This window comes from Aedes aegypti, chromosome 3 (assembly GCF_002204515.2).
Source record: "Aedes aegypti strain LVP_AGWG chromosome 3, AaegL5.0 Primary Assembly, whole genome shotgun sequence".
NCBI classification, from domain to species: Eukaryota; Metazoa; Arthropoda; class Insecta; order Diptera; family Culicidae; genus Aedes; species Aedes aegypti.
Window position 1 is genome coordinate 8,459,098 of NC_035109.1, and position 26,473 is coordinate 8,485,570.

A 26,473-nucleotide genomic window follows, 5' to 3' on the forward strand; every position below is an offset into this window, starting at 1 on the left:
GAATGGTTAGCAGCCTACATACCTACGGAACGTGTTCGTTAGGGGTGGTCGCATCTGCCGGAGAATTGCATTTGCATTCATACCATGCGCATTTTTTCCCCGTTGAAACGGAGCAGCAGCTGATTGAATGTAATAATACCGGAAGGATGCTATCGGATTCAGCCTGCCTGTATTGTGGATTCGGAAAGATATGAATGATTCTAACGCTTTTGCAATTAACAAGGAAGTGAAGGTAAATTCTAAGCTTTCTTATAATTTGTTGATCTCTCAAACCTCCAGACATCTTGAATGAAGTCACAACTGCTCTAGCAACTGAATGTCCATGGCGGCGGTCCAATTCCAAATCAATTTACGGAAACAGGTTATTTTTAGTCCTTTTCTAAACTTAGCTCACCCATTCTGAACCTCCTACATTTATCGCAAGCTTTTCAAACCTAACGACGGACACCTCCGGGCCGGGGGTGTCTTGTTCGTTGCCATATTGTCGCAAGGATTAGACGCCTCGGAAGGTAGTCAGTCAACTCCGGAGAGCAGTGACGGAAGCTCATCGTTTATGGAGTGGAAAAATTGGTCTCCATGTTAAAATCTACAAATACGGATGACAACCGCCCGCCCACTCCCAACGCCTGCTGGGTGCAGCTTTTGATTGTTGATTCCTTGGCTCCTTGGCTCTGCTGTCACTCATCTACATACATTGCGCATCGAAGTAGGCGCTCTCGTTCGAGAAGCCGTTGGAAAATTTCAAAGGAAAGCAAAAGTCGTCATCGTCGTAGTGTGCCATGATGATGAGTGAGGAATAATTGAATTTCCGTCTCCGTTCGAGCGGAATGGCAGGCAAGGCAAGTCGAGGTGAGGTGATGATGGAGACACTTTCCGAACGGCTCCCGGGATCTGACGGCGGGGCTGACTGATTGGTGATAGGAAATTTTCACAGGATGAGCGAGCATGTGTCGTCCTAGTCGTCCAAAAGGATGTGGTGGCAGAGAACCGTTTTGTTCAAAGACGATGGGGGGTTGAAATAGAAGACAGATGAACATAAACGCCGTCAAATAGATGGCCTAATTGAATCATCTGAATCTAACTGGGTTACTTGCCTTCCGGACGACGCCATCGGGCACGTGGCGTCGAAGCTTTGAACTTGATTGGTTAATTACCGGGATGAATATTGAAGACTACTATAGAAGAAAGTTCACTTCTTAAACTGAAATCATTCGAAAAAGGAACCCAGCGAATGATGATGCAAGGGTTTTCGGACGCTTCCAAAGGTTATCCAATAAGTTTCCCAATGGGGTTTCCAAAAGATAATCAATAGCTCGTGGTCATTCCGGACTTTCAATTTCTGAGGGCTTTCCAGAGGCATCCAAGGATTTTTCTTATTCACAGGTTCACAGAGCGTAGAGTATTCCAAGGGGTACAGAGATTTCTGTTGAGTTTTGAATGAGGACAAAGGGGAGTTTCCAGGGGTTCTCAAACGCTTCTTAGGTATCGTTGTAGCTTTATAGTATTGCTGTTTGCGTTTGACGTGCAAATCCACTCTAACTAAGCTCCAAATGCGGTAACACAAAGTAACCAAAGGATACTTAGCAACCATGATCCATATCACCGCCAACCTAGCAAATAAAATCAACTTTTGACTTCGCCTTTCTTTTTAAAAACCTTTCCGCATTTGCTGTTCCCGCATTTGCTGTTCCCGCATTTGATATTTGCATTTCAAACGCACACAGCAATAAGTTTAACAAAAAGTAAATCGCTAAATGTCACATGCATTATACGACAACGGTCGGCATTAGCAATCGACGTTAACTAAACTCGGAAAAGATATTTGCTGATGACATTTTACGCCAGAAATGAAGATATTGGAAATCTTAAATCACGTTATATTCATGACATTTAGGACTTTCAATCTAGTTTTCACTGACTTTGCATGGGTTTCCGGAGGTTACCGAATGGTTTACAGCTGAGAGAGACTCGCGAAGAGGAAAAATATCAACTTCATATGCAGCCCAGATTCCGCTGTCACGAAACGTCAAATGCAGCCCGTCGTTTTTTATGGCTGAAAAAGAGTCTCATCTCAGGTTTACAGATATTTTAAAAGGTTTGGATTATTTTCGAGGGTTAGTTCCAAATGGGACGCCCTATTCTTTTACCTATTGAACTTAATTTCCTGTTTTTCTATATGAATTGAAAACAATACTCTCAGATCACGTTCTGCAATATCCTCATAAACACGAATAATAACTCTTTCACGTTCCATCCTTCAACGCCATTCCGAAACGATTACCATCAGCTGTGGCAACAAGGGCTTCGGGAGGTTACTCACAACAACAAGATGAACAACGTCTGCCCTCGGACGAATCTCATGAAGCAGTAAGTCTCCACTCACAAAAACCCCCCGAAAATGGTCTGTGTTTGTTGCGTCCCAGTAGTAGCAGTTGCTCCTCACCTCAAATCAGCGCACCGTGGTAAAATTTTACGCTAGAGTAATGCTCACAGCAAATTATCATCATTTACGGAACAGCAACGGTACAATTACCATACTTAGCTCGGAAGCAGCACTTTTACCGCACTCATTATGGCCCGGAGCAGTAGGCGGCAGCGTTTGTTCCTTTTGCAGGTCATATTCATCCCCGTCCATCGGTCGTTTGATTCGAGCTCGCGCCATTAAACACGTGTGTATGCGTGAGCAATGACCGTAAATGGCCGATCACATGGGTTAGAATTCGCACCTTTGATGTCTCGGTCCTTCCCCATTAGATCCTGCTGTAGCCATCCTCTCTCGGTAATTGCTAAATCATGGCTACGATTCTATGACACTACCCCGAACGCCACTACCCCGAATGCCATTACCCCGAACGCCATTACCCCGAATGGATAACATTTTGAGACATATTCTAGTTAAAGAGTGGGGAGATAATTTTACGATTCCTTTTGAGTATTTCACGAGTTTGGGTCAAAAATGTATTTTTTAAATATTGAAAGATGAAAAAGCAGCTAGTTGTTCTGCAAATAATTTTTACACACTAAGTTTTGTCCTTTAATCTTGGGAAGATTCACACAGCCACATTGCAATGCTCTGAAGAACAGCCTATTTCGAAAAGAAGGGAGAATTTATTATAAGAAGGATAGCTATTATATGCACAAAATTAGGATGTAGTAAAGTCTCTTATTGGACGTCGGTAGCCACTTCCTTTACTCATTTTTATAGGTGTCGGGCATTAAGATTAAGATCTTCTTAAAGATTTTGTTTCGTAAACGATCGTAATGGAAGTTCACCCTGAGATAGTCGCTGCAAGTATTGTTCTATGGAACCCGCCTAAAAACCAACCTAATAGACGACCGTTCCGCTATCGCACTTGTACACATGTACATGTTAGAAAAATCGGCGGCCTCTGATTGACGCTAAGTAAGAACTTTTGTTGATTTGTGGGATCATTAATTTGAATTTCTGTGAGATAATTACAAAAAAAAAATTTTTTTGGTTCAAGATAATGAAGAAATGACGATGGCAGAAAAGTGGTGAGTAAATCCATAAGAGACCTGTCTGTTTTAATACAAGAAGATAAAAGAAAGGGAATATTTCCGATTAGAATTATAGCAGGAATCACTTTAGTGAATGCCTTCAAGATATATTCCTTTATAAAAAGCTGTTCTATATGGAAATATTAGTGACTAGCATATCCAAAAAAAAAAACGTGAAAGAACAGCCTATTTAAAAAAGAAGGGCAAAGTTCTGGAGAAATGTTTGCAGCTATTCCGTGAATGATCACTGTAACAACGTGATGCTATGAAATAACCTATATTCATAAGAAAGAAAAATATTTGTTCAAAAACAAAATTGAAATATGAACACCATCAACAAGTTCAAATACCGGTGATAACACATCTGTTAAGCAACATCATATTGAGGATTATGGATTCGAATTCCTTTCAGTCAATAAAAGGCTTATTTTATTGACGCCCATTCACAAATTTCGTAACTCAATGGTGAACACTGATCTTTCGAACTATTCAATACGGGTCGGCAGGACCGCTACAAAGGGAGCAAAAAAATTTGTGGGTGGTTGTCCTCAAAATGTTACAGCCCATTCACAATATGTAGAATTTCCATACAAAAAAAAAAGTACGAGGGGGTGGGTTGGTGTTAAAAATGGCAATTTTTGGCGAAATGAAATTTGTGAATGAACTCTTGAATTGCGAAGGTGCCTACTGAGCTGATAAACAGGCACTGTCTCGGAAAAAATGAGAAGAATATAGTTGCCATCAAGATATTTCGAAAGGATTCTATGACACTACCCCGAACGCCACTACCCCGAATGCCACTACCCCGAACGCCATTACCCCGAAAGCCATTACCCCGAATAAGTCATTACCCCGAACGCCACTACCCCGAATGGGTCACTACCCCGAACGCCATTACCCCGAATGGATAACATTTTGAGACATATTCTAGTTAGAGAGTGGGGAGACAATTGTACGATTCCTTTTGAGTATTTCACGAGTTTGGCTCAAAAATGTATTTTTCAAATATTAGAAAATAAAAAAGCAGCTAGTTGTTCAGCAAATATTTTTTACACACTAAGTTTTGTCCTCTAATTTTGGGAAGATTCACACAGCCACATTTCAATGCTCTGAAGAACAGCCTATTTCGAAAAGAAGGGTGAATTTATTATGAGAAGCATAGCTATAATATGTACAAAATTAGGATGTAGTAAAGTCTCTTATTGGACGTCGATAGCCACTTCCTTTACTCATTTTTATAGGTGTCGGGCATTAAGATTAAGATCTTCTTAAAGATTTCGTTTCGTAAGCGATGGTAATAGAAGTTCACCCTGAGATAGTCGCTGCGAGTGTTGTTCTATGGAACCCGCCTAAAAACCAACCTAATAGACGACCGTTCCGCCATCGCACATGTACACTTGTACATGTTAGAAAAATCGGCGGCCTCTGATTGACGCTACAGTAAGAACTTTTGTTGATTTGTGGGATCATTAATTTGAATTTCTGTGAGATACCCACAAAAAAAAAATATTTTTTTGATTCAAGATAATGAAGAAATGATGATGGCAGGAAAGTGGTAAGTAAATCCATAAGAGACCTGTCTGTTTTAATACAAGAAGATAAAAGAAAGGGAAAATTTCCGATTAGAATTATAGCAGGAATCACTTTAGTGAATGCCTTCGAGATATATTCCTTTATAAAAAGCTGTTCTATATGGAAAAATTAGTGACTAGCTTATCCAACAAAAACGTGAAAGAACAGCCTATTGAAAAAAGAAGGGATAATTTCTGATGAAATGTTTGCAGCTATGACGTGAATGATCACTGTAACAACGTGATGCTATGACATAACCTTTATTCATAAGAAAGAAAAATATTTGTTCAAAAACAAAATTAAAGTATGAACACCACCAACAAGTCCAAATACCGGTGATTACGCATCTGATAAGCAACACCATATTGAGGGTTATGGATTCGAATTCCTTTCAGTCAATAAAAGGCTTATTTTATTAAAGCCAATTAACAAATTTCGTAACGCTGAAGGGAGCAAAAAAGTTTGTGGGTGGTTGTCCTCAAAATGTTACAGCCCATACATACAAAAAAAAAGTACGAGGGGGTGGGTAGGTGTTAAAAATGGCAATTGTTGGCGAAATTAAATTTGTGAATGAACCCTTGAATTGCGAAGGTGCCCACTGAGCTGATAAACAGGCACTGTCTCAGAAAGAATGAGAAGAATATAGTTGCCATCAAGATATTTCGAAAGAATAGCTGGCATTTAAAAGAAGGGAATATATATGATGAACATTTTACCGACGAATTTTACGTGCCATTAATTACCAGCCTTCATTAGAGACGCATTTTTGCACGCAAAACAAGACACTGTACTGTATCTCATACTATTCGGGGTAATGACCCATTCGGGGTAGTGGCGTTCGGGGTAGTGGCGTTCGGGGTAATGGCGTTCGGGGTAATGGGATGGAGCCCATGGCTACCTATGTTCCGCGTAGCGAGCGAGGATGACCCGTTTTGACGTATGCTTACAGTCGTAGCAGACGACGACGACGCTTTTGAAGGTTGATGCAACGCCCTGCTGCCATTGCCGACAATAAACGTGTCACAAAGAATCATGACGAAGGATGACAAATGACCGCATCGAACGGCCGAGGACGGACTAATAAAGTCAACTGCAAGCAAACTGTGTCAAATCAAAGATCATCGCGAGGGGGTCGTCGGGGGAACCTATGTTGCGTATATAACAGTCATTGGGATATGCTGTTAATTAGTTGAAATTATCACATATTTGGTTTCGTCTTTTGCGTTTTACACAGTGTATTCTGTGCTTTTTCACCTTCGACGACTGTCAATAGATACCGATTTAGTAGTTTAGTAAATATGACGGTGGCACAAATCTCCTAATTGGCGGGGAACGTGTTTCTGGAGCCGGCCTTCTAATACCTGACAGCTATCTGTCAAATCATTGATCATCGTTGTGCTTGCGAAGGGATCCAGAAAACCTATGATGCGTCTAAAACATTCTTTAAAGGATGCCAGAACGGCCAACACGAAGTAATCCAGTAACGCAAAAGTTCACTTCTAACGTGATAAAGCCCTATCCGGTACTGATATATACAGCAGTTAACTGACAACGATTCAATTTACCGTAGGTAAACAGTACATCTGACCCAATCGCCTTTGTGGGCAGGTCGTTTCGTGAAAAGAGATCCCCTACATTTATCCTAATCCAATTGACGCTCACCCTTCTAGTCCAGAGGACAACTACTAACGTGTGGCAAACGGCTTTACTTCCTCGTCCCTCAGCAAATAGAATTATAATCTACTCCCACTCGTCCCCACTCTGTGCGATGAAGAAATAAGAGACACGAATCGTCCTTTTTTACTTCCTATCAGTTGTGGAAATAGGGTGAGGGGGACAAATTATGGTATGACGGAATAGATAAGTGGGAAGCTCGACAAAACTAGAGACATCTATACCGCAAAGGTGTCCTTTTTTGGTTTGAAAAGGATTCTTTTTGATTGAATTATACTGCGATGCTATTGATCACAACGGGTTATGATGGGTGATGCCGAAAAACTAAACAATGTTATGGGTTTCGTATATCAATCCTTTGAAACGAACAAACCATCACATCCTAAGAGTCATGTGAGAGTTTGGACGGCTTGCGCAAGATTGATATAAATACTGAGTGGAATAGGAAAAAAACTCAGCAATCGCAGAAAAAGAAGACCGTCTCCGCGAGTCTCGTCTCAGATCACATCCATTACACCAGAAAAGGCCCTCTTGGATGAAAAGGGTTCCAGCTGTCGAATCCAAACGACATGCACATTTCTCATCAAAGAAGTCGTTTGCTTGATACGATTCATTCAATACAATGTAGGACAAATCTAAACGACACCCTCTCGAACAAATTACTTCAATTGAAATATTCAATTCCCCACCGTCCATCCATATAGGGTTACCAGACGTACTCTTTTTAGAGTACATGTACTCTTTTTTGCCTCAAAAATTCGTGTACTATTCTTTTTTGCTAAATGGGCTCAAGTGTACTCTTTTCCAGATATAATGAAGAATTGTCGAACAAATCCAATAATCTGTTGAAATAACCATCCCAACAAACATTTATGTTTATTACGAGTAAAATTAACCACTTCAGCTTATAAAGTTACATGGGAGATTAATTTCTTTCCAATGATACCACAGATGATCCACCAATTAACTGAACCGTATTGATACGATTAACTTAATAAAGATTAGGAAGTACTTATACGCTCATTTATCTCATTACAGAAATAAGTGATCCAACAATAATACTATTGATAAGTAATCAACTAGTTGATTTGGAATAATTTCTCGCACAGGCGTATCTGCCTGCAGTGATCGAGTTCTTTTCGCCGACTTTCTCTTCGGATTAGTACTGGATATCAATTTGCGGATCTTTCTACGATGCAGCATGACGAAGGACTATTTATTATTATAACTACAAATATCAATCAAAAACATTCTCCCGGACAAGTATTTAGCTGTAGTTACGCCCTTATGATACTGGAGATTAAACCAATTTTCGATCATTTTTTTTTTATTAAAATCATGTTTTGGCAATGCAATCGTTGAACAAGGTCTGGCAATGAAAAGGATTGACAGTAAAATATAATATTTATCGAAAAAACAAAAGTGAGCTGTTAAATTAGTCAAGCTACTATTTCTCAAAACGGTTTTGAAAATTCCTTTATAAAACTTAAAGTAGAGACAACATTTTTCTGAAAACAAAACTTATGTAAAAACCAATATTGTTTCAAAAGGTCGAACGACTTTCTGTATAATCCTAGTTATTTTAAGAAATTTTGGTATATTTAATTGATTCTCTCAGAGTCAGTGTCCAATCTAGTAAAGCTGTTTCTATAAAAATTTAAATGTGAATAATATGTGATGCTGTGATTGTGAATTTGACAATAGTTTGTATTCATTAGACGAAAAAAAGCCGCAATTAGAAAATGTTTCCATTTTTGTTTTCGAAATCTAGCTGTTGGTTATCCATACGGGGAGTGTGATCAACGACTTTAAAATTAAAACAAAACAAAAACAAAAAAGGCCATATTACAAAAAAATTAAAAAGTGCTTTTTGAATTTTTCAGGAAGGCTAAGTGTACTCTTTAGTATTCTTTTACAGATTTGGAAGAATGTACTCTTTCCGGTGAGAGCAAATTTGGTAACCCTACATCCATACCAATAGAAGCAATTGAATTAGGATCACTTATAACGCTGCCACAGTCCGCCCCAACTGATACACAATTGCGATCCAACACGCGCTCCAATTTGCTAATAATGATCGCCATTTCAACGATATGGGAGCTTGAAACGATGACCTTCTTCTACGAGATATCTTCGAGCGGCTCAGAGGATAGTTTGTTTACTGACTGCATTCAGAATCTTTTCATATAGATACACTCCCATGCAAAAGTTTTATGTCACCCTCTAAAAAAACATACAAAAGTGTTTTGTCTATTTCTCTGTAAATACACTTTCAATCAGGCCCGGATTAGGGGGGGGGGGGGTGTCAAATGCTCCTGGCCCCCCGATGAAGGCCCCCCCCCCACCGAGGAATCAAAATTAAGAACAAAAAACATTTTTAAAATACCTTACATAGTTTCTCTTTAGACATTTCAATACAGAGTCAGAATTAGGGCGAATGTGAAGCCTAATACATTCTCAAAAAAATAGAGTTGAAGTTCAGCGGATGTAATTTTAATTCTATATTATGTTTCCGACAATTTAATCGCATGATGCATTTTTGTAGGATCCGTAACAATATTACTTTTGCAGCAAAACATTTGATTTATTTACATATTATGAATAACATGTTAAAATAAATAAAAATCCATCATGCGCCATTCATCAAAATTTAGAATTGTTGCGCCCCTCGGTTTTTCGTCTCCTTCAGTTTGACAGCAGCGATTGCGCCTTTTGACCTCGTCTTTCTGGTTTGACAATAAGCCATTTTACGAGACAGTCGGTTGACGTTTTCTGGCGGGCCGCACATTGTTATTGTTTTAAAAACTAGCATGATATGTGAATGGCGCTGGTAACGTTTTTGTTGGTGATGACACTTTCGCCTCATTCTGGTTATTTTTCTACGCGGTTACATGTCTGATGTTACCAGTAAATAAAATAAATTCTTCCCTGCCTGCTAATTTTTATTTTACTGGGGAAGATTGAAAATCTCGTTGCACGCCATTAATAAATGAGCTCCTCCCAAATGTGGCACTAGAAGAAACGTAAATAAATGGGCCCGCCAGCAAGTTTCAAAGCTGGTAAACAAACAAAAAACATATGTTTCGAAACGTCTCATAAAATGGCTTATCATCAGCTTCGCCGTTTTCCTAGGCTCTTTCACACGAACCTTCTTCACTATCGACCTTCTGCACACTCAGTTTTAAATGCGCCCTGCTGCCATACTCAATCTCAAATGCGCCTGGTTACCGCAAGGGGGGAAGTTGGGCGAAATTGACATCAGAGTTTGTATCGAAAGAGAATATCAAATGCGCCTTTATGTTTTTCTCACTTATTTCGTGAAAAACGTTATTTATAAGGAACATATGTGAATTATATGATTGTAATTTACCAAGCAAAGTGTTAGGTGAATAAAACTCAGTTTGTTTACATTTGTCAGTTAGGCCGTTAATCTGGTACTGTATTGATTTGGTCATATAATTCTACCCAGGTAACCATTAAGCACTGCTATAAGCGGCATATGAGCCATTTAACGGCTTTTCAGTGCCTACTACCTTCATAAAACATTTTCTGCTAATAGGCACTGTGACCCTCAGACACTGATATTGGCCCTATATGGGCATATAACGCTTTATTTTAGTGCTTGTAAGCCCTGTGCCAATAAGCAGTTCACATCGGCCGTCAATGCTGTTCAACGGCCTAGTGTCATGACGTTTGCAAAACACTACAAAAATAAAAATGAATCGGGGTTGCGAAGCCAAAAAAGATTTCATATCACGCTCGCACCTACGAAAAATATCGTAAGCAACTGGCAACGCATGAGAGAAAAAGTGAAACAGATTTATCTGCCTCTTTTTCGCACACCCAATGCAAATAATGTATCCTCGAATGTATCAGGACCTTCGAAGTCCCGAAAATCTTTCAGAACGAATCTGCGGCGGAAGACGTTGCCATGAATGCTTTGATATATGCTGCATTGATGCACTATTATGATGCTGGAGATTTTTAGTTATGAAACAAAATATAAACTAAATCGATTGTAAAGGTTTGGAAAGGGGAAGGGAGGAGTGTTGGTTGATAAGCGGTTAGTTTTTCTGTGGATTTTGCTTTCGCTGCGCTGCTATGTGGTAATAAATATCTCTAGACACATTCCATCAGAACCTCGCCGACATAACCATGATTGCTCATGATTTAGCTGGAAAAATATACACATGCCGCTGCAAAGTTATCTCTTTCAAATACGATGTTAAACCTACTAATCCACTTGTGCAGCAATGGAGCAGATGGGAAAACGACGAGCATTATCGATAAAAACACCGACAACTGCAGTTTGAGCCTGGATCACGCAGCAAAAAAAAACAACATCACAGAAGAGAGCATGAGAAAAGGAAAAAACCAATAAACGATAAACTTTTTTTTTCTTTTTTGCTGCTTGCTATAAAATTTTGACATCTCTCATTTCAGTGACTCGGTACGAATAGGCTGTTTATCAGCCGAATAATTCGCCAAAAGTGGCTTTTTAACAGCCCTTCATTATGATATAGTTCCTGTTAGCCCTGTTGGCTATGCCTTTTATTCGACTATAGAACCGAGTTGGTGCCAGTTTTTACGGCTTAGTGGTTACTTGGGTAAAGTCAAAGCCAACTTTCCAATATTTTAGTTAGTTTTTTTTTATTACCTAATCTCACAGTATGGTTTGATAAATTTTTATCCTTCAATATACCAAGAATATTAAGCTCAAAAAATACTTGAATTTAAAATGCGCTTAAAGTTTTTGCAGGATCCTAAAATATACGGATAAACCTCTAAAGGCCTTCTCAGTTCAAAGTGTTTAAATTAGTTCTATAAGAACTTTAAAATTTAAACATATTTGCAATTCTATCAGAAACATAAAGCGCAAGAAAAATTCTTCTGTGCCTATTTTTAAATATTTTTATATTTTGTATTCCGTAGTTGAAGAGGTTTTCTTTGAATTTAGTAATGACTTAGAGTAAACTTTGAATATAATTACAGTGGGATTCCGTTTTTGGCAATAAAGTCGAAATTTTCAGTTGCCAAAAACGGAACCCATATTTGAAATTTTATTTTTCAACTATTGGTTTTGAAAACATCATAAGAATATTATTACATGATACTTATGGAATCACATGGCGTCGAGACTTCGGAATGATTCACTTTGAAGCAGTATTCCGCAGGGTTGTACTATGCTATGAATCTATTGCCCCGTAGTGTTAATTGTGGCAAACTTTTTACATACTTTTCACGCCTAAAAATCTCCAGTGATTTTTTGGGAGCTTTATGTACACTATTTGTATGAGTGGGTCTCGTAATATCAATAATCGCATAAGTGACTTTAGTCAAGATCTCGATATTTTTTTTAACTATAAAATAATATGAAAAAAAAAATGCATAACTGCCTTCTTACAAAACGTAATTACAAAACAAAAGCGCTGAATATTGCTTTTTTAATGTGATGAACATAAAAACCAGTTTAACTTTTGGACTTTAGCGGAAAATTTGACAAATTTCTGTAAGTTAAGAATTGCTACTTTAAGCTATGTTTCTGATAAATTGAAGCATTTCATAATAAATGATAGACTGCATTCAAAAAGGCAAACATAAATATTAGGTGCGCCATAATTGCGGCTTATAATTTTGTAGACATCATTTTTACTTGAAATAAGTTATAATTGTTTATGTTTTATATTTACCCTATGAGATCAACAGGAATTTACAGGATGCCGCTATGAAACCTCAAGAGCCTGATAGGAATCTTCAGGTGCTCGTAAGGAATCTACAGGAAAACGCTAGGGCTCTGAACCATCTCGCTAGAAATCCGTATGATCTCGCCTATAATTCTCAGGATCCCGCTAAGGATTTTGCTAGGAATTGGCATCTTTGGATTCCGCTGCGATATTGCTGAAAATTTTCAAGTGTCAATTCTCAAGAATCACCAGATTTTGGACATAACCCCCAATTATACATTCAAAGGATCCCGCCAGAAACCCTCAGTGTCCGCTAGGAATCTGCAGATATCCTCAAGAATTTGTTAAAATTTCTGAGAAGTCTCCCAAAAACCGAGAATGCCCGAAGGATTATCATAGATCCATCTCGTGGGAACATCTTGACTATGTTCAGACCCGTATCCTTGATTAAAAATCTTGTATAGAATTCTGGATCGTCTCAACATATCTAACGTCTTACAGAATCTCTAACAAAGAGAGAACGTAGCTCTAAATAGTTGACGCAGAAAGATCAATGTGCATATCAATACCACAAAACACTGTCAATCGCTTTTATCGCACGCTGCAATGATATTATTGAGAATAAAGCGTAGTTCCGACTGTGTTCGCATTTGTCATGGTGCCGGTGGAATTCCTAAAATATAATATAGAATGTACTAAAATATACACTCTTTTCATGGATTATATATTGACACTTTTTCAATTCTCTAGAATAATGCAATTTATTTCATGATGTTCCTTAAATGTTATGATACACGACATTTTTCGGTATTTATATCTATTACAACGGTGTATTTTCAGATACGCAATACATACAGTGCCATAATAAAACAGTGAAAATTTATGATTGTAACTCTGTATGAGTCATATAATTTTTGTTCCTCTTATGTCGGTGCTTGTGCCCAAACAATACTAAGGAAAGTGTTTTTTTTAGTGTATAGTCTACCACTAGGTGGGTAGACTCAAGTGGGCTGGTCTCTCAGTATAAATGCCGAAGAAAAGAGGTTTGTCTCTAGTTGAGATACTAGTGGAGATTATTGGCCTCATGAATCGTTGCAAGTGCATGGCCAGTGACCATCCCGAAGTAAACAAGCGCGTACGGGAGCCCTTAGCAGTTGGTGAGATTTGAGGGAATATCGACAAAAATGGTGCTCTGAAATGTTATCGGTGTGGAGTTGACCTGTTATTCAAATGACTAATGCAACAGACACGAAAATATTTACAAAAATGTACAAATTTTAATGGTATTCAGAAATGTTGCCAAAAACGGATCCATTTTGTTGCCAAAATCGGGGGGTGCCAAAAATGGAGCATGCCAAAAACGGAGCATGCCAAAAACGGAGCATGCCAAAAACGGAATCTCACTGTAATAGAATATACAGTACTGCCAAGAATAAAGTACACGAAGGCCGATTTTCCAACAAGTTTAGTCAAGTTGGTCAAGTTTAGGGATCTGTATAACAGCATCTAACAAACCGATTGACCTGAAATTTAAACGACATCTCATAAATAACTTTATGAGGAACTAATCAAATTCTATTCAAGAGTGTGAAAGCTAAAAAAAATTATGTTTTGAAAAAAATTTGGAAATTTCTGTCAAAATGAGTGGATTTTAAGAACTTAGATAGGGGGAGATCCCCCAGTGCCGGACAGCACCCAATACCGGACAAAGTCGAAAAATTGAGAAATCATGGTCCAATCAAGATTGTGTATTAGTAGAAAAGGAAGCTATTATGGAGACTAATGTATGCGTAGAATAACATATCCTTGAAATATGCACGCCTTTTCAAAAAAGTACAAAAGTTTGAAAATTTTAAAAAAATTGACGTATCGCCTTAATTTTGAGCCTATTAGTTATTACTTTGATTATGGAAAAATAATTTGGATCACGCCAACTTGTTCGAACATAATACTTAATTGATAGTATGAATGTATTTTGTACCATCATTGAACTAAACATGGACAAATTACAAGTTTGGTTGAGCATATCCTGTCCCCCAGTTTTGGACAGCTTGATTTGTTATTTGATATCTTTGTAATTATTGGACCATTGTCTCAAAATACATTAATTTTTCATGGATTCCGTCAATCATGATATCAAACATGCAATAAAATTAAGAACAATGAACATTCAGAACAACATCGTAAAATGTGCTATTTTTCATCATATATGTAAGAGGTTTTCGTTGTACATCTTGCAAACTAAGAAAAACTCAAATTGTTCTTGTAAATGTTGCAAATGCATTGAATTGGCAATTATATACTATTCCTATAGTAAACACATTCAAAGATGTTCAAATTCACATAATTCGAGGCATTTCCAGATCGTGTCCGGTATTGGGTGCCACCTTTCAAGATCGATCAATTTAGTACTAAAATACATCATCAAAATGCAATGTCAAAATTCATATTTATATTTTCAAATTAACTTTTGTACACCATAAAAATGATAATATTTCTCGCGTAACAACACTAAAGGACCTATCTAACATTGAGAGGCTCTCTTTGTTTACTTTCTCTTTCATTAATAACTGAGTCACATTAATCTCATCTATTGCGTTTTTTGTATGAAACGCTAGTCAAGGAAATTGACTTTCGATCTATAGTGAAAAACTTCCCAAAATCTTTAGTGTTCCACTGTTATAATCGAAAGAGAACGAGAGAGGAGAGATCTCTCATTTGTACATAGGTCCTTTAGTAATGTTACGCGAGATTTATCATAAATGGGTAACACGAGCACATGAAATTAATGTTTTTCGAATTATGAATTTAGTGGCTTAAGTGTCCGGTACTGGGGGATCACCCCCTACTTTTGCATAGAATTTGATGATTTGAAGTTTTTTCCAACGTGCAGCTCAATTTTCAGGTCAATCGGTCTTGTGTACTGTATTCTTGCCAGTTCTGTAAATATTTTTTTTTTCAAAGAATGTGGCAACCAGAGACAAACTGGAAACTTGTACTAAATAGAATCTAAAGGAGCTTTAGAGACAAACGGCTTTGAAGATTTTCAGCAATTTTCCACTCTATATAAATTATTAGGCCAAAAAATGAGCCAATCTCCTATGAATTATGAATATTTTTCCCTTTGGATGGAAAAATCACCTCAAAACAATATTGGAAAGCTTAAAATAGTCGAATTTTCCAATGTGTATAGCTAACAACCGAAAATGTCAGCACTACTTTGAATTTGAGCCCCTCATATGTTTGAACCCACAATCTCATTCAGAACTCCAATCCATTACCGTAAATTCGGGTGAAATTGATCAGTAGGGTGAAATTGATCACTGTGTCACTTGATTTTGTTTCTTCCTAATGGCGCACAAATATCAATGTAACCTGCAGTGAATGAACGTTGTTTGTCGTAAGTATGTCCAAATTGTGTGTTGTGAAGTTTTTTGCGTTCAAAAATGTTCATTTCTATGAAAATAATGCAAAATTTCAAAACCATGTACGGTGCAGTATTGACAAACGTAAATAAACTTCTGATCCTAGACAAGAATTTGGACATGTTATAATCCTGAAAATTTGTGAGTATTCTTAAGAAATATCCCCAAACTATAACTATAACTATAACGTATAACTAAAACTCGTACCAATTCGATGATTTGGTTGAAATAAATGAATTTCTGTTAGATATCAAGAAATTCCTTAGGAAATTGCATACTTTAAGGCGCTTTCTGCGTTATTCTTGAAATTTAAATATTCATTATTTCTATAAATATTGTATTGTTGAGAATTTGGCAAGCAGATTCGGATTCAGGAAGCTAAAATTTATTATGTAGAGTTGTTTTGATAACTAACAACAATCGCATTGATAAGTGATCAATTTCACCCCGAAATGAGATCTCTCAATTTCTTATTTTAGAGATATTTTTTAGCGTTAAAATTACATTTGTTAGGAAATTTCGGTACTTGAGTCAATGAGGCTCACCTTCATACTTGTTTTCCTGCATTCAGTTGTTTGAGATTGTCAACATTATAGAAATCAGACAAGAAAAACCGTGAAAAGTGATCAATTTCACCCGAAATTACGGTACGTTAGTTTGTGGAATCCCAAAACGTGCTGATTTTTTTATAAAAGGGGCCCCTCTATGATATCTGACCCGCGCCACAAAAGCCCAAATCCGGCACTGTTTCAATTCAAACTCTCAATGGCTTATTTAAAATGCAATGATTTAGTCTTAATTCGTATTTATTTTAACTATTTTGACAACTTTTTTCAGTTTTGTTTACTAAAGTTTTACTTGAAATTGTGATATTTTTCAAAAAATACCCTGGAAAATGATGACTAATTATTCTCTATTTTATTATTTATTTTTTATTTATAATTAGTAAATGATGTTCACGACTTTTCGAGTTTTACGTAAATTACTGGCACTGGTTTCAAATTTTAATCGATCCAATGTTAAGAAAATTATCTAGTTTTTTTATATTGTTTTTAATAACACGACTTAGTATACGAAAAACAAAAATTGTTTTTATAAAAATACCTACAAGATAAGATTAACTTATTGCCTTTCGAATAGGTCATAGAGAGTTTCAATTAAGCGTGTAATCCCAGAGATATGGACAAATCATTTCCGTATGTTATTTGAAGGGTGATCTCACACTTTTGTACGGGAGTGTACATATGAAATTCAAAAGGTAGAGCAACGAAGGAACATAGTGGAAGTATAGTGGTCATCGCTCGAATGCGATCGTTTTCATCAACCTGACCATATTGCGCTCAAACAAATTGAGTCAATATTATATATATTGCGCACTCTGGTCGCCTACTGATCAACGTTATTGAGATGGATTTCTTCATACATACTGGAAATAGATTTAGGTATCAACTCATTCGTTTGGCTGTGGCACAATCGTGTGTAATGCTTTACTTCCTAAGTAATTTGAAACGCTTACCGTAGACGTACCATATTTGACGCGATTAAGAAAATTCTAAATTCAAACATTTGTCAAATCGTCAAAATCTGTCCGACTTCGTTGAAATTTGAAGCTATGCTAGCTCAACTATTATAGAATAAGGGAAAATCAGTAAAAACTATGTAAATTTGTATGGATGTTAATATTTTCTCAAAAAAAAACTAGAATTATTTGAAAATTGAATTTCAGTGGATGCATTAAGATTAGTTGTAAATCATCCGAAACATGGTCATTTCCGTACAACATATTCCGGAAAACATGGTCAGCCACGTTTGTATTTCCGATCATGCATATATTATCCGGAACTATGTCCAAGTGGGCATCAAATTTCAAGATGATACTTGAGGAAATATATTCAGAACCATTATATGCACTGATCACTCTATAGTAGGTTCCAGGTACCCTGAGGGAAGTGGCCAATTAGGAACATGTGCGGAACCATTTCAATATGGGTATCAAATTTCAAGAACTTTGAAAGTGATTTACGGAAATGGTCCTATTTCAGAGGATTTCCGACGAATCCTAATGCATCCACCGGCATTCATATTTCAATTGGTTCTGTAATTCGGGGTCAGATGGGGTCAGATTGGAGCCCAGATAGCCGTAGCGGTGAACGCGTAGTTATTCAGCATGACCGTGCTGAGAGTCGTGGGTTCGAATCCCACCGGTCGAGGATCTTTTCGTAAAAGAAATTTTCTCGATTCCCAGGGCATAGAGTATCTTCGTACCTGCCACACGATATACACATGCAGAAATGGTCAATCGGCAAAGAAAGCTATCAGTTAATAACTGTGGAAGTGCTCATAAGAACACTAATCTGAGAAGCAGGCTTTGTCTCAGTTGGGACGTAATGCCAGAAAGAAGAAGTAGAAGAAGAATCCAGGATCAAACTGATCAATGGAGTGAATTTGATCAATTCGGTACCAAATACAGTCATCTCTCCCTTACTCGATATCGAGTTATGGCGTATTCGGTTTTGAACCTGGGGTCAGAGCTGACCCGACTCGCAATAAACGAACGAAAACGGATCCAGGTTCGAGTCAAATCGAATGTGTCATACCTACATTCGAACTGTCAGCCACACAGTTTCATGAAATGTCGCTTTTCTGAGTGCAAAATCACAATATAAAGTCTTAATATTAATGCAATAAATATTGCCGAATGCTTTCGTAAACATCTCCTGTTATTAAAATGATGGTTTGATCGTTAATTTTGATAATTATAAAAATGTAAACAATCAATTTTTGACAGTTGAACCCCGCTCAGGTTGGATCTCAAAAAATCGACAGAGCGAACCTCGTTGTGTTTGGGTCGAACCTGGGGCGGATCCGGGTTCGACCCGACCCAATAAAAAAACGTTTTGACAGCTGTTAGAGCGGATCCAGGGCGAACCTAGGTTCGCCCCATCAATAAACGAAAACGCCATTAGAGAACCATAGTAAAAGTTGGTTTTCATGGCTACCTCGATGGTCCCTTGGATCGCATATGCACTGGTTTTGTGTTCTGTAACTCAATACCTCCCTAACTCGATGGTCCCTTCAATATTGTCGCGCGCCCACCAAATCGGAACGCGCGTGTGGGACACGCGACGTGTGACTCGTTCCCGACATAACTGTCATAATGACATGTGTGGCGCTGCATTCTTACGATGTTTATGAACACAGCGCACCATTCAATTATCAGTCGCGACGCTTAGAGATTAAGAAAAATATATTTAAAAAAATATGTTTATCCTTATTTCAATCGGATCCATAATATCGAGTTATGGAGAGTTAACTGTAGCATTTCCTTAGAAGGATGGTAAATGTTTCGTTGATATCATTAACATTCCATATTTCCTAGTTCATTGAAAAAAGTCAGTACTATACAACTAGCTAGTGCTAAGCCTACATGCAAACTTCGAGCGTTCGAAATTTTGAGTAAGCTTAAGACCTACTGAAAATACAGTGGAATTCCGTTTTTGGCACCCCCCGATTTTGGCAACAAAAAAATGGATCGACGCGCTTATTTGCTTCGGGATGGTCATTGGTCATGCATTCGCAACGTTTCATGAGTCCATCAATCTCCACTAGCATCTCAAATAGAGACCAATATTTTTTCGTAGGCATTCATACTTTGTGACCAGCCCAATTGAGTCAGCCATCAGGCCGTTTGGGCACGTCAGGAGTTAATCATCAATGTTAACTTCCTTTTCCCGAACAGCCTAGATAGCCGTGTAGTGTCGGTAGCGGTTGTTTCAATTGGCTAAGAATTAACACTACGGACTGCCTGTTCCGGTGGTATAAGTCCATCTCACAGGTGACCCCTAATTCATGCCGCTTTAAGCTTACCGTGCCTAAGAATGAATGGTTAGGGGGGTCTAAAAAAAAAACCTAACCGCAAACGGAGCCTGTGGAGTACCAGGGCGCCCTCTACAGTATTGTGCCCTTCCTGTGCTACCCGGAGCAATGGTGTAGGTGACCTTGTGTTTCTCCGAGACAATCGGCTTCCCTTCTTCAGTCTCAAACCTGAGGCTAAATAAGGGTGGGATTATAAGGATGTTGTAAATTAGTTTAAATTTTTCACCCTTATGGCTTCGCATTATGCGTTTTTTTTGTTGGGGCAGCAGGGACGACAGTCCAGGGGCTTAACGGACCCCCCCCCCCAGGACCTTTGCGAGTTGGGGAGTTGCCCAGGATGTGGTGAAGTTCGCAGTGGGCTCTGATGAACCTTCATAAAAACCACAAAAATCCGAATGCAACTCTGTCACAGCGACCGGTGCCGCTTAAAGTACCCTAGCCCAAACTAACAGGAGTGCCAGCCGGCACATCAGGATTGATACCAGTGAGATCCTGATTATGGCATACTGGTCGCGATACAAACGGACAAGGCATGGAATTACGAGTAGGAGTGCTTCGAGCACATTGGGACCAACGCCAGTACGGCCCCAATTATGTATACTGGCAGCGCACGACAAAGGACAAGTAACGGTATATGTACTGGATAATATGCTTTGAGGCTGACAGCGGCGACATTCTACTCCCTTAGTAGGGTCGGGTGACACTGGCCCGAAACGGCGAGTGGGTTAATGGCGCAGGCTGCCCCCGTCCCGTAAAACCGTGGCAGGCCTTAGAGTACGTTCCAAATCCGTCGCCTGGTTGTTCCAACTGGGCGGGAGTAGGCTCAGATGCCATTACCTGACCTGCGCCGATCCGGCTCTGAACATAGTACCCCATAAAGGACTATGTCAACCCTAGCATGGCCTCCCTGCTTGCATAGATAACCATGGGATTATAAAGGCGACTATTCCAGCGGAGATGGATAGCGGCTCTTAGGGGGACCCATAAGAGATGATCAACCAAAACAAACAACTAGCGGAATGTGAAGGAGAGGCTTCTGGACCTATCAGTAACCGGCTAAGGTTCCCGCCAAGGAAGGAGGCGACCAACTTTATTGAAAACAGTGTGGGCAAAAGCCTAGATACTGTGACGACGGCAGGCACTGGCCGCTCCAGTGCAACATGTGTGGTGACCGATGGCCCGGGACTAATCGAGGCCATGGATCGCAATAGGGAGTACCTCCCTAAAATGCAGGTAGCTGCTGAGCAACTTGATGTCATCATCGAATATGTTAAAAGCAAAACAAATATCAGCAAAGACTTGAAAACAAGTCTACTGAAATTGCGACAATCAGTCCTAGCTGCAAAGCAGGACTACGAGAAAGCCAAAGAACAACTGGGCAAGGTAGAAGGCCAAAAAGACACTAGGTCGTGTCAGACCGAAGTGTTTTCCTTCACAGGCAACTCGAATATATCTGATGATATTATTCGATACGCGATGCGGAAGAGGGAAGCTTCCGGGGATGAATACGTGGCGAAAAGACGTATGGTTGCTAAGGGAAAAGTGACCTACGCGGCCGTCCTCCAAAGCGGAAAAGCTGGCACGAGCCAAGCCCCGCGATCAAGAGGACATGGCAACAAAGGAGAGGCCAACACCAATCCTAAGGCCAAGAAAGCCAAGAAAAAGGAGCCACGGGTTAACCGGAACCAGGCAGTGCATCCACAGGAACCACGGGCGCAAGGCAACAGCAACCCGTGGATACGAGTTGGAAATAAGAAAAAACAGAGGAAACCGAAAACGGAGCCCAAGGAGAGCGCTAAACCGAAAACAGCGAAACGTAGGAATTTAGGCGAAGCCCTCGTTATCAAAACAGAGGAAGCAAAATACGCCGAGGTTCTGAAGGCGATGCGAAGCACAGAGAAGCTATCGCCATTGGGCGCAGACGTGCGAAGCATAAGGCGAACTAGGATTGGTGAAATGATCCTAGTCTTAAAGAAGGACGCCAAGGAAAAGGGTGCAGTCTATAAGCAACTGGCACAAGAAGTACTTGGTGACGAGGTTGATGTAAGATCCCTTACTGCTGAAGCGACTCTCCAGTGTAAAAATCTGGATGAGGTCACCGATGCAGCGGAGGTCTCGGCTGCCCTCAAAGAGCAGTGTGACATCGACGTAGCCAGTAAGGCCATCCACCTTAGAAAGGGCCCGCAGGGCACCCAGGTGGCGGCGATCAGGCTGCCGGTCGCAGAGGCCAACAAAGCGAAGAACTTGGGCATACTCAAGGTAGGCTGGTCGGTTTGCCGGCTGAGCATACAACAGCCTCCTGAAGTTTGCTTCAAGTGTTTCGGGAAGGGCCATAAGTCGTGGAATTGCAATGGTCCCGACAGAAGTAAGATGTGCAGAAAATGCGGCGCTGAAGGCCATAGGGCAAGCGATTGTAAGCAAATCGCTAAGTGCCTAATATGTGTCGACAGAGCAGACAACGGACACTTAACGGGCGGACCCAAATGTCCGGGCACAAGCGGAGTATCAAAGCAGCCAAAACGGAAGTAACACAGTTAAATTTAAACCACTGTGATGCAGCCCAGCAGCTGCTTTGGCAGTCAGTCTCGGAAACCAAGACTGACGTGGTGTTATTATCGGACCCATACCGCATACCAGCCAACAACGGGAACTGGGTGGCGGATAGGTCTCAACAGCTAGCAGCTATAGGGACGACAGGACGATACCCAATCCAAGAAGTAGTCTCTAGCTCAAATGACGGTTTTGCGATAGCAAAAATCAACGGCGTGTTCTATTGCAGTTGTTACGCGCCCCCAAGGTGGTCGATTGAGGAATTTTCCCACATGGTTGACAGGATGATGGCCGAACTAGCTAATCGGCAGCCAGTAGTGATAGCTGGCGACTTTAATGCATGGGCAGTGGAGTGGGGTAGCCGCTGCACCAATCAAAGAGGCCAGCTATTGTTGGAATCCCTGGCCGCATTAAATGTAGAGCTGGCAAATGTGGGTACAGTGAGTACCTTCCGCAGTAATGGTGCAGAATCGATCATCGACGTGACGTTTTGTAGTCCTAACCTTTTAGGTACCATGAACTGGCGCGTTGATGACAGTTATACTCATAGCGATCATCAATCGATTCGCTATAGTATAATACCAGGCGGGCAGAAGGCAGCGCGATGTAACTCGACCCAAGCCCGAGGATGGAAAACAGCGCGCTTCGACGGCGAAGTATTCACTGAAGCCCTGAGGCGCGAACGAAACACTCTGGACCTAAACGGTGAAGAGCTAGTTGCTATGATATCACGAGCGTGTGATGCTTCCATGCCGAGAAAAGCCCCTCCTAGAGAGAACAGGCCGCCAGTGTATTGGTGGTGCGAATCAATTGCAAATCTTCGAGCAATCTGCCTTCGGGCTAGACGAAGAATGCAACGCGCACGCACAGAAGCACAAAGAGAGGAACGCGGTGCAGCATTCAGAGAGGCAAAGTTGGCTCTCAAAAAGGAAATCAAGAGTCGAAAACGGGCATGCTTTGAAAGTCTATGCGAGAGTGCCAATTCTAGTCCATGGGGTGACGCCTACAGAGTGGTAATGGCTAAGACCAAAGGAGCCATAGCGCCCCAAGAGAAATCGCCCGAGTTGCTGCGATCGATAATCGATGTACTCTTCCCGCACCATCCCATAAGCCCATGGCCCCCAGCGCCGTATGCGGCAGATGAAGGAGAAGAAGTGGCGAGAGTGACGAACGAAGAGCTGGCAGAAGTCGTGAAATCATTCGCGTCAAACAAGACACCGGGACCCGATGGTATCCCGAATGTTGCCTTAAAAGCGGCAGTGAACACGGATCCGGACATGTTCAGAACCACGATGCAACGCTGCATTGATCAAGGAATCTTCCCGGATGTATGGAAGCGATAGAAATTGGTGCTACTACCAAAGGCGGGGAAACCACCAGGTGACCCGTCGGCGTATAGTCCTATCTGTCTACTAGATACGACGGGCAAGTTATTGGAGAGGTTGATTCTCAACAGACTAGTACCGTATACGGAGAGTGCGGACGGCCTGTCCAACAACCAGTTTGGATTCAGAAAAGGTAAATCTACTCTGGACGCCATCCAGTCGGTCGTTCAAACAGCTGAGGTGGCAATCGAGCATAAAAGGAGCGGCATCCGTTACTGCGCGGTTGTTACTCTGGATGTGAAGAATGCGTTCAACAGCGCAAGCTGGGAAGCAATAGCACACGCGCTTCACCGCCTCAAGGTACCGGTGCAGTTGTGTAAGCTTCTAGAAAGCTATTTTGATGGTAGGATTCTACTGTATGACACAGAGGAGGGGCAGAAAAGCGTTCGAATTACCGCGGGAGTACCTCAAGGTTCAATCCTGGGCCCGCTGTTATGGAATGCGATGTACGATGACGTACTGAGGCTGCCCCTTCCGACGGGTGTTAAGATTGTTGGCTTCGCCGACGATATCACCCTAGTGGTCTATGGTGAATCGATGGAGGAAGTAGAGTTGACAGCAGCGCACTCTATTTCCCTGGTTGAGGAATGGATGAAGTCTAGGAAACTAGGACTGGCCCGTCACAAGACTGAGGTGGTGGTGGTCAACAACCGCAAGTCCGAGCAACGGGCGCTTATCTCGGTAGGTGATTGCACCATAGAGTCCAAGCGATCCCTTAGGCATCTTGGGGTAATGATCGATGACAAGCTGAGCTTCGCTAGCCACGTTGAATATGCCTGTAAAAGGGCATCTACGGCTATAGCGGCGCTTTCGAGGATGATGTCTAACAGCTCTGCTGTAATTGCCAGCAAACGCAAGCTGCTGGCAAGCGTGGCGCTATCCATACTAAGGTATGGAGGACCAATCTGGTCAAAAGCGCTTAGAACGAACAGAAACCTAAAGCGGTTGGAAAGCACGTACAGGATAATGTGCTTAAGAGTAGCAAGTGCATACCGGACGGTATCTAAAGAGGCCGTGTGCATCATAGCCGGGATGACGCCCATCGGGCTCATCATCAAGGAAGATGTTCAATGCTTCAACCAAAGGGGTACCAGAGGAGTCCGCGACACGTGTAAAGAGGAAACGCTCAGAAGCTGGCAGCAGGAATGGGATAACTCCACTAAGGGTAGATGGACCCATCGACTAATACCAAATGTGTCAAATTGGTATGGTAGAAGCCATGGGGAAGTGAACTTCCACCTGACGCAGTTTCTGTCAGGACATGGTTGCTATAGACAGTACCTGCATAGGTTCGGGCACTCAGAATAACCACTTGAGCAATTCTAAATGAATTGCTTATGCACAGTGCATAGGCTGGTTTTAGCGGGTCGTCGTTGGTGCGTCATCCCGCATTCCCTGAGTTATCTTCTCAGGGGATCTGTTTGCAGATTTCCCCCTTGTAAAAAACAAAAAAAAAAAAAAATTGAGTCAGCCAGTAGGTGATACACTGAAAAAGAAAAACTTTTCTTCAGATTTGAAACAGTTTGTTTGAACTAAGCACAAGCGCCGACATAAAAGCAACAAAAAGTCTATGATTCACACAGAGTTACAATCATAAATTTTGCCTCACCTTTAAAGCTCACTGTTCTTATTATTACGGAGTTACATACATTGCGTATGTAAAAACACACCGCATTAATAGATACAAATACAGCAAAATGTCGTCTATCATAGCTTAAAAAACAAATCATTAAATAAATTGCGTTATCCTTGTGAATAGCAGAAGAATCAACATATAATCCATAAAAAGATTGCGTACTTTACTATATTGTATTTTATTTTTTAAGAATTCCAATGTACCATTTATTGCCGGCACCATAACAAATGCGATCACAGTCCAAACTACACTTTATTCTCAACAATATCATTGAAGCAAGCGAAAATACGATTGAGAGTGTTTACATTTTTTCCGTGGTATTAGTTTGTATATTGATCTTTCTGCGTTAACTATTCAGAGCTACGTTCCCTCCGTTTTAGAGATTCTGACGTTATATTTGTTTAGAGACGATCCAGAATACTATACAAGATTTTTAATCAAGGACACGAGTCTCAACATAATCAAAATGTTCCTTACGAGCTAGGTCCATGAGTTTCCTTACTGTAGCCTAGAAAATTCATAGGGGATTCCTGGTTCTTAGGGGACTTCTCAGAAATTTTAACGAATTCTTTAGGGTGTCTCCAGATTCCTAGAGGCAACTGGAGGTTTCTTGCGGGATCCCTAAACTCTTAAGATTTCTAGGGCGTCCTGTAAATTCCTAGCGGGATAATGTGGATTTCTAGTGGTATTTCTGACGAAATCTTGGGGATTTTAAAAAGGTTTCCAGAGGAATTTCAGGAGTACTAGTGGTAGCCTAAACATTAATAATTTTGAAAATTTTCATCTGAGACTGAGATTTTCAGCTATATAGCATCGGAATCCTGAAATGATAATTTCTGCAAAACACGAGATCAAGAAAATTCTAGGCGATATCCTACGGATTCCTAGCAAGATGCTTCAGAAACCTAGCGTTTTCTTATAAATTTCTTATGAGCACCTAAAGATTCTTATCAGGATCTTTAGGTTCCATAATAGGATCCTGTTGTAAATGTTCCGTTGATTTAATAAGGTAGGTGTAAAACATATCGTTTATGGATCATGAGATGTAGTTGTTTATGTTTGCCCTTTTGTTTGCAATCAATAATTTATTATGAAATCCTTAACTTTATCAGGAACATAAATTAGAGGAACAATTCTAAACTTATCGAATGT

At 40.2% G+C, this 26,473-nt stretch overlaps 1 protein-coding gene across 4 annotated transcripts in view; it reads left to right on the top strand.

Annotated features, from left to right (window-relative positions):
- LOC5571895 (1-phosphatidylinositol 4,5-bisphosphate phosphodiesterase) overlaps positions 1-26,473 on the top strand; it is a 365,353-nt gene that overhangs the window by 319,576 nt on the left and 19,304 nt on the right. The window contains exon 5 of one of the 4 annotated variants that reach the window (XM_001653754.2): positions 2,288-2,367. The exons of the other annotated variants lie outside the window; for them this stretch is intronic. Within the exon in view, the coding sequence (XP_001653804.1) occupies positions 2,288-2,367 (80 nt within the window). The remainder of the gene's footprint in view (positions 1-2,287; positions 2,368-26,473) is intronic. 4 annotated transcript variants of the gene reach the window in all.